The following is a 15129-nucleotide window of genomic DNA, read 5'->3' on the forward strand; positions in this document are numbered from 1 at the left end:
GTCATGATAATACCTGTGATAATAAATTCACATACAGGTACATTTGCAATTCTACTTTTGTTCTAATTTAGAATTAGTTGTAACTTACATTTTTATTCCTATATTTGAATTTAGGTATCCTATTTTACAAGATCATGCCTAACTAATATAAGGAAAGTTTAAACTATTCCTGTTTCTTGAGTATCTAATATATTCAGGCTCTGTTATAGACACTAACAAAGATAGTTTCTATGGCCCAGGAAATTATATTTTGCTAAGGAGACAAGGCATATATCCATGGTGGAGACAACACCATGATTAAAGACATGAAGGTATAAAAGCTTAAAATGTTTTTGAGAGTTATGGATGTGGTCAGGTTAGTAACTTCTTTATTTTTTTAAAATTTATTTTTTGGCTGCATTTGGTCTTCGTTGCTGTGCACAGGCTTTCTCTAGTTGTGGCGAGCGGGGGCTACACTTTGTTGCAGTGCACGGGCTTCTTATTGCGGTGGCTTCTCTTGTCATGGAGCACAGGCTCTAGGTGTGTGGGCTTCAGTAGTTGCGGTGTGTGGGCTCAGTAGTTGTGGCTTGCGGGCTCTAGAGTGTAGGCTCAGTAGTTGTGGCGCACGGGCTTAGTTGTTCTGCGGCACGTGGTATCTTCCCGGACCAGGGAGCGAACCCATGTCCCCTGCATTGGCAGGTGGATTCTTAATCACTGCACCACCAGGGAAGTCCCAGGTTAGTAACTTCCTACAAATGTTTGTTTTCAACAGGCATATTTGCAAATGCAAATTTTTAGAAAATGATTTTATTGACCTGTACGTATGACCCTTTACAATAGTTAAAAAATTAAGACTTCAACATTTTTTAATACCACTATAAACTATAATTAATTCCTTTCTAAGACATAAGTAGACAAGGATGATACATTTTGTATTTAAAAACTTGTACGTAGTGCTCGCTTCAGCAGCACATATACTAAAATTGGAACGATACAGAGATGATTAGCATGGCCCCTGCGCAAGGATGACACGCAAATTCGTGAAGTGTTCCATATTTTTCAACAAACATGTGAAAGAATGCTCAACATCATTAATCATTAGAGAAATGCAAATCAAAACTACAATGAGCTATCATCTCACACCGGTCAGAATGGCCATCATCAAAAAATCTACAAACAATAAATGCTGGAGAGGGTGTGGAGAAAAGGGAACCCTCTTGCACTGTTGGTGGGAATATAAATTGATACAGCCACTATGGAGAACAGTATGGAGGTTCCTTAAAAAAGTAAAAATAGAACTACCATACGACCCAGCAATCCCACTACTGGGCATATACTCTGAGAAAACCATAATTCAAAAATAGTCATGTACCACAATGTTCATTGTAGGTCTATTTACAAGAGCCAGGACATGAAAGCAACCTAAGTGTCCATCAACAGATGAATGGATAAAAAAGATGTGGCACATATATACAAGGGAATATTACTCAGCCATAAAAAGAAACGAAATTGAGTTATTTGTAGTGAGGTGGATGGACCTAGAATCTGTTATACAGTGTGAAGTAAGTCAGAAAGAGAAAAACAAATACCGTATGCTAACACATATATATGGAATCAAAAAAAAATGGTCATTAAGAACCTAGGGGCAAGATGGGAATAAAGACACAGACCTACTAGAGAATGGACTTGAGGATACGGGGAGGGGGAAGGGTAAGCTGGGACAAAGTGAGAGAGTGGCATGGACATATATACACTACCAAATGTACAATAGATAGCTAGTGGGAAGCAGCTGCATAGCACCGGGAGATCAGCTCAGTGCTTTGTGACCACCTAGAGGGGTGGGATAGGGAGGGTGGGAGGGAGGGAGATGCAAGAGGGAAAAGATACGGGGATACATGTATATGTATAACTGATTCACTTTGTTGTAAAGCAGAAACTAAGACACCATTGTAAAGCAATTATACTCCAATAAAGATGTTAAAAAAAAAAAACTTGTATGTAGACTCACCTGAATATGTCACTCTCTTTGTGTCAGGATAAGTGAAGCCTTTTTTCCCTCCCATGGATGGAGCAGATCATCAGTCCCAAATAGTGGAAATGACTAATTAAAAATTGGTCTAACGGGAATATTTAGGAGGTGTTTGTTCTCTGCCTGTTGCTTGGTTATTCTTCCCTCCAGTTTGGCCAATGCAAAGTGTAAATAGAGTATAATTTGTTGATCAAACACTGTGTGTGTGTGTGTGTGTGTGTGTGAGTGTGTAAGTGGCGGAAGAATTATTGCATCTTGACAGTAAGTTGGATCTGGTTTTCACCTCCAGGTTATAAAATAAAACAGTTAAAATGTGCTAATAAAAATAGCTGGGAAAGAAATAGATGCTGTGTCATCATGTAAGCTATATAGCTATGTATGTTGCATTTGAGAAACTTTAGTTTCAAAAAGTAAATCTAGGATATTTGAAGTTAAATTAGACTGCTAATATGTGTGTGTGTTAATACAAAGGATAAAGAGATGACATTGCAATACTATTGGAAGTGCATGCCATAAGAAAGAACTGTCTTTCCTGAGATTCTTCATGTGGAACTTACGAGGTTGTTTTCAGAATACTTGTGTTTGATACAAAATGCTTCATTTAACAGTACTTTTGTGGTAAAAAGCCAAATTTAAGATGAGAGTTTATAGCTGAAGGAAAAAGTAAATAAATAAATAAGTGTATTTGAAATGTTGGCTAGGATTTCCTGTTCTTTGGTTATGCTGCTTGTGTGCAGTAAGATGAATCACTTCTTTTGTGTACTTCTTTGCTGTTTGCAGAAAGATGAACTGCTTTTTTTGTGCATTTGCTTTCAGTATGTCTTAATTCAGCACAGAATTGACTAATTTCTTATCATTTTGGCAGGTTTCTGCCATTTATTAAGCCAGGTTTAATGTTTAAAGCAATTTTAAGTGTTCTGTCAGGTAATAGTAAAATGCTTCCATTAAAAATGCATTAGCAGTACTCAGCAGAAGTCAATAGCATCACCTGCTATAAAAAAAGTTTGATTAGAAACTTTTCCAAAAGACCCATTTAGAATCCATGACAAGCTGAAACATCTCTATATAAATATACATCACTTCTTTGAGAATAGACATTTAGATTATCTGGTTTAAAACAAATTGATTATTTTCGCTCCAGTTATAGCACATTTATATCACACTTCCTAAAAAGCTGCTAAAGAAATTTTTATATCCCAGTCTGATAATATTAGATTTCAGTGTAAGGATTAACTTAGATTCTCATAAATATTATCACAAATTAAAATGAGTCTTCATGAATGTGAATTAAAATTATCAAGATAAATCTAAAATTTATTGCCTAAATATTAGTTTATAAAGTATATTTCTAATTCAGAGGTGACAGGATAGGGCAGAAATTAATGTCTTACATATGTTGATTACATCAATAAAGTATTAATAGTCTGGGTATTAGCTATATAATAGTGTAATTAAGAAATAATTTATTTATCAATTTAAAAATTTTCTTCACCCTTTTCTCATGTTCTTAGCCATGGCAGGTATTCACATACATAGGAAATGTAAAGGAAGGATTTAAAAAGGCTGGTCAGAGTAGTCAGTGAATCCGTGCAAACATAGAAGAGCAGTGGTAAGAGAAAGCCAAGCTGACAGAGTAAGCCTATTAGACACTCTGCCTTCTCTAGCAAAAAGTAATCATTTCTTGCTTTCCCATGATGAAGCCACATAGGGTGGAGAGGTCAAAAGGAACTTGCCACAGTTGTCAGAAATAGACATAGATTCATCCTTGCTTTATCATGAACTGACTCTAATAATGCATGTTTAATATCATAATTATCTTTCGCTAGATGACTTGGGGCTTCAGCTAAAGAATTATTAAATCAACAAAATTGATGTAAAGTGTGTCTGCTTCTGTTTATACATATATGTGTATTTGTATGTGTAAACATATATATGCATACTTGTGTCTGCACGTATAGTGTGTTTATCTTTTCATATGTGTGTATAATACCCGTATTATATTTATATGTGGAAAAAAGTCATTTTTATATACACATAATTTTATTTCTTCACACACTGTAATGAATATAGTCAAGAAATATGTGTTATGTGTATATGGATGTGTATGTGGATATGTACATATACAGTTATTCCTTTATCATGTTATTGACCCTGAGGTATATGTCTCTTTTTGTCAACAGGGTCTTCATTAGGTTTATTCAAAAACACAAAGAGTACATTGTCCCAATTATTTATGATTAAAAAGTAAATAATTAAAAATGTGTGCTTGCTTAGAACTGGAAGAGTCAGAATGAATGCAGATAAAGTATGCATGGCCAGATAGGAAAGAAACTCCAAATATGCTGTAAAGTCAGAATCCCTGTTAGAACACTTTTGTGTCTTTTGGGTGCAATCCTGGAAGGCAGTATCCTATAGTGATGTAAAGCAAGGATGTTGGAGTAAGGAGGCAAAAGCTCTGGCCCTTATTGTGGAACCTTAGGCATATTTCTTGCATGGAATCCTAATTTTTAAAACTGTATGTGTGTGTAGTAGTGTACATATCACATAGTTATTTTAAGGATTAAATTAAATACTGTAATATGAAGAAAATAGTAGAACATGTTAAGGTTTGTTTGGATTATATTACAGTATTCAAAAAAAGAAAACACTAGCATTATTGAGACATATTTAGTTACCACAATTTACTTACATTTCACAGGCATAGTATCATTTAATACAGTTAATAATCCTTACAGATGGATATTATTTTTACTATTAGATATTACAGATGATGAATGTGGAGTTTAGAATTTGAATCCCTTGCTCAAGGTCATATACTTAACAAATGTCAGAGTCAGAATTTGAAATCAGTTTACTTTTAGAACTGGGATGTTTAATCAATACACTGACAAACACACAGTCAAATAAAAGTTAGCCACAACTCTTATCATCATCATTATTACATATGAAGGAAAAATGCCATAATTATTCACTAGAACTTATGTTAGTTCTTCAGGAAATATGTCTCCATTACTTCTGCTCAGAGATTTGTATGTCTCTAAATTTTTAATAAATATTATGGAATTTACTATTGTAAAAGATACTGAAACTCTTGTTCAAAAAAAAAAGAAAGAAAGGAAAGAAGGAAGGAAATAAAAAGAGAAAAAGTAAATTAAGATCATTGTAGAAATTTGATTCCTATTTATGAATGGACTCTCAGAAAATTTCCTGATTTTTCTCCTATTATTCAGAAAAAAAAATTCTACAAGTTATGAATTCTTAAAGATCTCATGGCATGAGACATTCAGTGTATTTAACCACTTTGTCCTGCAGAGGCTTTTTGTATTTATTATAATGTCTTCCCGATACTCTTCCAGCAAAACCCTTTGATGTACTATTCATCATTTCCATTTGGGAGAACTAACTACATTCCTGCTTAGCTCTCACACTGCTTCCAGTACAATGTGTTTCAGTAATGAAGTGCGTGCTTTAATTGAAAGTGTACATTTTTCAGTTCATAAGTCTCTTTGGTGTAATTCCGGAGGGCATGACAGAATATTTATGTTACTGTTTAATGGTGATACTCACTTCTTTCTAGGAGCAATTTTTGATGAATCTGCCAAAAAGGATGATGAGGTGTTTCGCACAGCAGTTGGCGACCTCAACCAGAATGAGGAGATCTTACAGACTGAGAAAATCACATTTTCGGTGACATTTGTTGATGGCAACAACCCTTTTCAAGCAGTTCAAGAAGGTAAGGTCCATCAGCACTCCACTTTTTATTTTGTTTGTTTCTTTGGTTCAATTCAAATGGCAATGAAATTAAAAATTTAAAATGCCGTTAAACATGGGCATCATTTTTGCATCTTTGCTGCATTGCTTTTTTTTTAGAGTATTTGGTAAATTTTAATCCTGTATTCCACTTCTGAAAGGGCGGAGTGTGGAAAGTTATTGTTTTAATTGAAATATAATATGAAAATGGTCATGAATATTTGTAATAAAAACTTTACAACATTTTATGACTTCAGTATAAATGAAGCATTCCTTAAAAATATGAATTTCTATCTGAATTTTTACTTTTGTCTTCTTTGAGATAAGGTAAGAAAGGAATTTTTGTACTTACTTAAATTTACTTAAAATAAATTTATTTACTTCCTTTGTGAAGGAAGTTTTCCTTCTCAAAAGTTTTCCTTTTGAGAAGGAAAACTTTCAGACACTACATACAAATGAAAGATTTTGTGCTGGGATCCTAACATACTGACCTAGGCTATAAATTTTTTACTCTCTACAATGTGCCAAATATTAAAGCACTTTTCTCCATTCTCTCTATATACTTGAGTGAATTAAAAGTTTTCATAGGTACAAAGTCATACAAATACAAATTATTTTTATTATACTGGAAAGATCATTTATATGAACAAAGGTTTTGATTGAAAGATCATACACTAATAAAATTCTAGTTTTGATGCTATTATTCTAATGAAATATTTAGCCTTTTGATTGGCAAAGTAATCATTGTCCATGAAAGTATTTTTTGTTAATCTGTTTTATATTTTATTGTGATAATATTTAGACTAAAGATACTAATAAAAAATTAATTTAGTTAAATGGAACATTTATTAAAAACTTAAAGAGGATTTGGCAGAAGAAAATATGGACAAGGTATTAAATGGAGTAAAGTTTGGCAGGAAACTTTTTAAAGAAAAGTATTGAAGGGGTAAGGAAGATAAATGTTTTTAATTTAATGTATCTGCATGATATACAGGTAACCTTTTTTGGAATGTGTTTTTGATCAGTGGCATTGGCTACTATCAAAGCTTATTTATGCTTATTTCTGTCAGTAAGGGAATGGTTAGAATGATTAGTGATCTAATGGATTTTCCTTCTTATTAATTTGATGGAGTGAAAAAATATTATTTTAATAAAATGAACAGAAATGTTTTAAGTAAAAGTTGTTTGTCAATAAAATACGTTGTTCATATTAATATGATGGAATTTTAATTTTAATAAGTAAACATCAATTTAAAGAATCAGATTAATAGAAGCACCCAGTTATTTTCTTACATTTTAAATCAGAATTATCTGGGGAATTTGTAACTTTAAATCATGGTTATGTTGATAAATTTTCTATAGAAATGTTTAAAAGCTGTCTAAATTAATGTTAGAATTCATAAAGCAGTCTGCAAAAATAATAAAGTAGAAATTGTGGAAAATACCCAATAATGTAAAAGAATATATACACTAAGAAGTATATATTATTCTTTAAAAGAAGTATCTATGATATTTCTTTCTCAACTTTTAGTTTTATTGACTGGAATGAGAGCAGGAAAAAATTAGGACTGACTTACTTTTGTGACTGTCTTCTTATTAACTACATATTAATAATTGTAAATTAACTTTGAAGACGTGCTAAAATATTCATGCTTTTAAAAAATCCACTTTGACTGAAAAAATGTGGATAAAGCAATGGAAAATAAATACAATGAGCAGAAGGGAATTAGAAAGACTGAATAAATATGCCCCTCACACCTTTTTAGAGACTACAATTTGAAAAACAAAGACAATTTTTAAAGTACCACAGTTAATCTGTTTACATATTGCTTTGTGTAGCCATTCTGCTGCCAACTAAATTCTGGAAACAAAAATACCTCTCAAAAGAACTATTGTGACTTGAAAGAATTTGTGGACTGAAAGAAAATTGAGAGAGTAAATAAGTTTTACTTTTCCAAGGTAGAGACAACTAGATATTTGTCAAGAAAGAATGAAGAGCTTGACAATTTGCCTGATGGGTTTTGATACTAACAGGATGTTCTGGACCAGTTATTTTGATGGTCTGCTCTGGCTAATGAACCTGAAATAAGTTCTAGGAAACTCTGGAGCTAATTTGTTTCTCCATTCAGTATCAGGAAAGATCTCAGCTAATGTTAGAAGTAAAAATACTTCTTTCTAGAGCTCTTATTGTAATTGATTAGTTTGCAAAAATAAGGGAAAATATTCAACTGAAAGAGAACAAAAAAGTATTCCGGAATATTTTCTTAAATGTTTTGAGGAAGTATTTTAGAAGAAAACTTCAAGTGAACCATCAAAGATGGCCAACTTTTCTATCATCATATCTTGGCTGCAATACCATTAAAATCTATAATAGAGGTCCTTAAATCAGCTTATTTGTTTTTTACATTGTAAAGATGGACACGAGATTCAGTGATATCATTATTACCAATTGTTTATGCATTGACATTCCTGATGAACATCTAAAAATTCATGGTTTTGAGCATGGTTTTGCTGTGATATATATACTATTTATGTTTGTGGGTTTTAGATGGCATGGATCAGTAAAAAAATACCAATCTAGTTGATCAGCAGCAGTTGCATTGTATAATCCACTCAGTTCATATTCATCCTTGGTTTTCCTCATCTATAAATAGTGAAGAAATTAGAACACAAATGATGTATTTTTAAGGTGAATTTCATCTCTATAGATGAGATGTTACACAGATCTTTAGAACAAATTTCCAGATTTAGATTCTTAAAGGATTATAGAAATTATAATTATTCAGTTTCTCTTTAGAGAAGTCTTCACATTGCTGAAATTGCCTCCTAGTTTTTTCTGTGGCTGACTTCAAAATTGATTAAAGGATATATGGTAGCTGTCCTTTGTTCTGCTACCTCATCCAACTATTGACAGCAACCCAAAGAACTCATTACTATCACCGAAATCCAGAAAGGGTCTTTTGCAGGTTTAGTTGACCTGGACCAAAGCAGCTGTTGCTAGATTTCTCTCCTTACATCTCTTTTGTAGATTGTTTCCTCTGTGGGACCTATATACTGGATATAATGTAGATACACAAATGGCTGGTGTGAAAGGCACTTCTGTCTCTACTGAAAGCAATAGCAATTGCTTATATTGTTAGCTCTTAACTGAGACCAACACCACTATGGGCCACGAAAGGTGGGGATTTATAAGAAAATAAGGTCAGGGAATGTAAGGAGAATGCATTTGTAAAAATGTTCACATTGGAAGGTGAATGCAGAAATATGACTGCATGTATAATTCTTGCATACATCAGATGTATCAGGAGATATGTTAAGCACTGTTGATATTGAATGGCAAAATTCAGTTAAAACATTTTGAAATAATTATTAGGAAAAATACCTAAAAATGAAATGCATAGTGAAAAGAGTGTAAGGACAGATTTATACTGTAGAGTCACAAATGATTCTATTTGAAAGAAAAAGGAGTAACTATCATAATTATTCTCCTTTCTGCTATGTTAAAACCCATTATAAACAATATAGTTATAAAAGCTGCTTTTAATACAAAAAGCAGTCATGATTAAGATTGCTCATCTTCCAAGTTGCAGCCTGGTCCACCTTTAACTTACTCCTTTGCACACCAGGACGTGAACATTGATTGCTCCCAAAGAGTCTTGTAAAAAATAGACATCTCACTTTAATACAGTGATGATTTCAGTTGGATTTGCCTCATATATCTTACAAAATAAAACTACTGTTAAGTGTAAAACAATAAGACTGCTTTCATTTATGGTTTCTGAAATCAGTCTCATTTCTTTATTTTTAATATACACGTATCCATATCATGTGTGTAAAAGGGATAACAGAAGAGTAGCAGAGCCATAAACAGTATAAGGAAATCTAAGTAGGAAAAAGCACTTCTCTGAAACACATCACAATTCATTGTGAGTATTTCTGGTGCCATAGGCTAAATCTGAGTTCAAAGAAGATGTAAATGTAAAAGAATGATTTATGTGGCTGCACTATTTGATGCTTTATTCCAGGGCTTAGTCTCATAATTTATATTCCTCTCTGCTTTAATAAGATATTTTTACTGTGATAAAAAAATCTGCTAATTCCAAAATCCTTAGACTGAATTCTGCAACTTTCCTAGCATAGGTTTGCAGTGTGTATACCTCATCAGCCAGTGTTTCCTGGACCAATTTTGATAACTCCAATTTCAGCTTATTTTTTTGAATTGCCTGACAACTGAACTTGAAAATTAGTGGCTCCAGGAACCAAGAAAAAATCTCTGAACATCCTGTAGTTATAATTCTTCTCATTCATTCATTTCTTCATTTTTTCATTCCTTCTTCCCTTTCCACATCAAGGTCAGTGTCGTACTTTGTCTCTAGGCCCAACGCTCTTTATGTAACTGGTGCCTAGCTACACGTGTGAAAGGGTAGAGGAATAGTGTTGCAGCTGACCGGCCATCTTCAGACACTCACAAAGCAGGAGGGATTCTCGATGTACATTTGGTGGCTGTCTGGACCACCTGATTCTCTCCATGAGTCTGGGATGTTTAGGTTGGTCAGTTCCCCAGTGCCAAGTTCTGGATCACTTTTCTCCCTACCACCACTTTCTAAGGACTGGCCTATAAGATTTGGATTCAGAATCTGCTTATTGTGTGATCTTTAGTACTTATCATCAATGTAATATTAAAATACAAAGAATTCTATATCTGTTAGGGACAACTCAGGCATGCATTCTTTTAATTATCTCATACTCTATGCCTTTCCATTAAAGAATTGCCCATCAGGAAGGATTAAAATAATATGTATTTGGAATCTAATTTTGAGGGTACTCAGTGAAATCAGTGTATCCAAATACTTATTAAAAACCTATTACTGTCCCAAGATTGGGCCAGCTACAATAGGAGATAGCAAGTGAGAGGAAAGAATGTCTGCCTGCAGGAAGCGTAAACATGTACCTGAGGTGGGCTGTGGATTTTTAGAGCATGAAAAGACATTATGTCGTTGCCTTCTACGTATAACTTGCGTTTTTAATTGTGTTAATAGTAGAAAGAAACATGATGTTCTAGATTTTTAAAACATTTCTTTTTCAGAAAAGAGAGGGAATTTCTTTTTTAAAGAAATTCAGTATTTTAAATATAATTTTATTGAAGATACATATTGCAAAGCAAAATTTTATTCTTTTTTCTGTGATTTATTGTTGTACTCCCGTATTGGTAAGCCTTTCCCTTAAGTCATTCAATACCACACTTTTAAAGTAACAGATCTCTATTACTATGAATAGATTGAAATACAGATAGTTATAGGTCTTTATATCATAATTTTATAGCCTTTCTGCTTTGGGGCCTTTTACCTACTATCTACAATTGTGTACGGTTGTGTAAGTTACCTCATAAAATATATATTTTAGCAATGTGTGCTGCTCTGGATCTTGTTTTATTTAGAAGAATCTTTAGCAGCTTTCTATGAAAGCTGTGTTTAATGGAAGTAAAGATGTATCCTTTGGTTGTTGCTTAAGTGTTCTTTCTTTCTACCAAATATTATTCTTGTAATAATATCATACCCCTTTCTTCTGTTCTCTTGCTACCTCAGTGGATAGAGTGCATGATTATGGAAGCATAATTCAGTTTTTAATCGGCCTTTTATGATACTGATTTGGTAAAAGAATCATCTATGTGTCATAAAGTGACTCGGAATATATGGCTTATGAGGTTAAAAACCACACTTATGTACACTCGGCAATTGTAATGAGTCATAAAAATAGTTTGTTCATGTTGACAAACCAAAAATGACTTAACTATATTCAGAATTTAAAAACTACTATCAGTAATATCCAACTTTCACATGATCCAGTCTACTTGCTTAATTTGAGAACAAAAGTAATCCGACTTTCTATTTTAACATTTAACAACTTCTTTTTGCATGTACCTGGCAAGTATTGTTAGATTTATGGGAATCACATTATGCATAGTCTTGTAGTATCCATACAATATTTTGTCAAATTATTTTGTAATTTTCAAAAGAATCATCATCGAAACACTTGCTTTTAAAAGCAGGACACACAAGCCAATGTGCAATAGGTAATTGCATATTCTGGGAAAAAAAGAATGACTCAGCAAGTACTTTTGGGGTGCCTCTAAGCGTTCAGCCTTGAGCAGGTTACTCTGTATAATGTTGCGCTCTCCACTGGCTGCCTTATAATCTTAACACAGTTAGGTTAACCTTTATTATCATGTGTTAGATCCTGACCTACAGGTTCTCCTCTTCCTTTTGACTTCCAATTACAGTGCTTTGTAAAAACTCCTCATTCATCCCCTTTTTGATCCTTGATTCTTCATATTGTACTATGTTCACACACAATATCTACATTTGGTTCAGTATGTGCTTTAGTTTGATACCATTTATACTGCTTGGGGGGAAAAAACATGTAAGCGCATGGGCCATGGAATTAGATAAATCTGCCTTTATATGAATGCTGCTTCATCTCTTATTATCTGTGGGACCTTGAACATACCTATTGTCTCTGAGCCTCAATTTATTCATAAAATGGGGATAAATACATACTCCATAGGAATACTATGATCATGTGATTGTTGTATGATGAGTACATGGGGTAACAATTATGGTTTGTTCCTCTACTAATCTAAATGCATTTTAATAATAGTGGAGTACATGATGACTTAGCACCATTGCAGGTGTCCATCATAAATTTATATACCTTCCCAAACATCCTTTACCACATGTATTGGTAGTTCCCATGCATACCATTGATAATACTAAGCTTAATAACTGCCTAATCAGTGTCTTTTATTTTCCCCCTCATTGTTCCTTATCAAGATCCTGAATGGTAGGGTTGTAGAAAGGTTATATAAATTAAATGCTTCTGTTGTTTTCTGTCTTCAGGGGATAGTTGTGCTAGTCAGCACAGGAAGATGAGAATTACACTTGTAGTGTAATTTATTTGGCAAATAGTAGTGATATTGCAACATGTGTACTTAGGGTTGGGAGGATTTAAAATACTTGTTACCATTTCTGGGAAGTAGAGAAAGCCTGTGGGGACCAAATTAAAGCTTTCTGATGATTTGTGTAGGCTTAATACAATCAGTGAAGTAAATAAGGCACTGAGTCATAACTAAATGGAATTCAGTTGTAGAGAGGCATAATGTTGTAGAAGAGTGATATATGTGAAGGTCAAATATAGAAGTGAATTCAAGGAAAACTTTATATTTTGAGAGGTGCATTGTCTCTGGTATTTTGAGTTTATTTCTGACATGATGGTTTAAAAGGTTATCTTTCTATGTTCTGCACTTTTTTATTTCAATATGGGCAAATATTAACTCTAAAAACTTGATCATTGGTTTCTTTGAATTTCCGATATTTTCTTCAGTAACTCATAATATCATGTTATTTTCTCAGGAATTCATGGCTCATTTCAAGACATACTTGCTTTTTGGTCCCTGATAGCCTAATATAATATGATAATAAGAATGGCTAAGCTCATTCCTTAAGCTGTATTTTCAAACATAAAAAAGACTGAAAAACATAGAAAAGACATAAAATGTCTATTATACATGAGGAGTATGTTTCAAAGTAAAAAATAAATGTTTTTTCAGAATTTTTTTTTGGGAAAAAAACTGTTCTACAAATCAAAGTCAGATATGATCTTTGTATAGAAAATGTTTTTTAATAGAATGACTTTGAATAATCAGTAGTAATTTTTGTACCTTACTTTTGAATTTACACTTATATAAAATCAAACAGTATGTTGAGGTGGTCCTGTGTGCTTATTCATATTATTAAAACTGAGCACGGTGTAGGTAGCTCTGATGATAGAAAGTTACTAGGGGATAAAAAAAAGAAAAAGGTGACACATTCTTATTGGTCAAAGAGAAACTGACACATCAGCCTCATTCTGTCTGCTCCCAAATCCTGTTCTTATTCTGCTACATTAATTTGTCAATAATCTTTATGTTTGAAATTTTTGAGTTTAACTTTTTATTCTTTTGAATTTCTAGGTTATTTTGCCCAGTTTAAAGGAGTTTTACCTCTATATTAAGTCATCATATATGTACATTTATATACGCACACCCATACAAATATATAGGCTTATATTAAACTATATATTAAACTATGTCTATATGTTATATACCATATATGCCATGCATGCCATCATATATAAATGTGTATATGATATATATATATACCATATATATTATATATATTATATCTCTATCTGTCTATCTCAAAATAAGTTCACCAAGCACTTCTTTCTTTTGGTAATCCTTCCAAAGTTGATTCATGCTTTTCATGGGTAATTTTAACCCCCTATTTACTATATCTGTTACAGTGGAACAAGGCAGGTTTGTTGTTAAACCACCATTATTCATTATCAAAAATTTATGCCAGGGCTCCATGAGAGCGCAGAATGAATCACTAGTTTACACTTCCTTTCCTTGGAAATTGCTTAAACCTTAAATATGAGAAGGGGAGACCAACTGGAAGAAAACTATGAATCACCAAGAACAATTCATTATTCTTTAAAAAATGAAAATGACAAGTGTTCATTTATTTGTAAGATACATTTAATGCATGAGTCAGTACACTGTTTTAGGAGTTTATACAGATGAATGAGATAAATTAACCTCAAGCACCCAAGGAATTTATAATCTAGTAAGAGAGATATACAAAAAGAGCTAAAGAAGCAAATAAATATTCTTTTTTTAAAAGAGTAGAATGGCATAAAGCAAAGCAGATGATACTGTGGTGATACTATGATAACAAATAACAGGTGGGCTGTGTGTGTGTGTGCAGTTTAAAACCAGGAGTTCATTTTTGATGGAGTGATTATGGAAAATACAAAAAGGAACAGTTATGCTAAGATTTGAAGTTGCCAAGTAGCTAGCCATGCAGATAAGAGGAAATAGCATTCCAGGCAATTACATACGAGAAAACCATTTGGAGGCAGGGCTTGCTCCATGTGTTTGAGGGATTTGATTATCTTTTGAAGACTCAAGTTTTTATTCTGTTGCTTTGCAAATGTTTATTTCTATCAATGAAGTCATTATTTGCTGGGTAGCAATGTTATTCATGAGTTCATTACCCAAATCTGCTTCAGTTTTTCCCTTTGGAAATGGAGTGTGTTCTAAAGGAAATTCTGATGGTCCTGCAGGTCTCACTGACATCTGGGGCGTGGGGATGTCATTCTTAAACCCTTTGGGATTTGAAATTCACCTGTCTGTAACTGATTTTGAATATAGGTATGGAAACATTTGGGCTTTTCATATAAGTGAAAAGGAAAAAAGAATGAGGTGAAACATTAAAAAAGAAAGAATTTTACTCAATTTTCTTGGTCTTTTAATACAGAGTAATGCACAGAGA

At 33.0% G+C, this 15129-nt stretch overlaps 1 protein-coding gene and 1 non-coding gene across 3 annotated transcripts in view; both read left to right on the plus strand.

The window, feature by feature from the left end:
* The window catches only part of GRID2 (glutamate ionotropic receptor delta type subunit 2), a 1331651-nt gene that overhangs the window by 241009 nt on the left and 1075513 nt on the right, over positions 1 to 15129 (plus strand). For both annotated transcript variants that reach the window (XM_060147100.1, XM_060147101.1), the window contains exon 2: positions 5586 to 5741. In XM_060147100.1, the coding sequence (XP_060003083.1) occupies positions 5586 to 5741 (156 nt within the window). The remainder of the gene's footprint in view (positions 1 to 5585; positions 5742 to 15129) is intronic.
* LOC132520139 (U6 spliceosomal RNA) lies at positions 933 to 1039 on the plus strand. Its single transcript, XR_009540499.1, has one exon. It is a non-coding gene; the product is annotated as a U6 spliceosomal RNA (small nuclear RNA).

Source organism: Lagenorhynchus albirostris, chromosome 4 (genome assembly GCF_949774975.1).
Source record: "Lagenorhynchus albirostris chromosome 4, mLagAlb1.1, whole genome shotgun sequence".
NCBI classification, from domain to species: Eukaryota; Metazoa; Chordata; class Mammalia; order Artiodactyla; family Delphinidae; genus Lagenorhynchus; species Lagenorhynchus albirostris.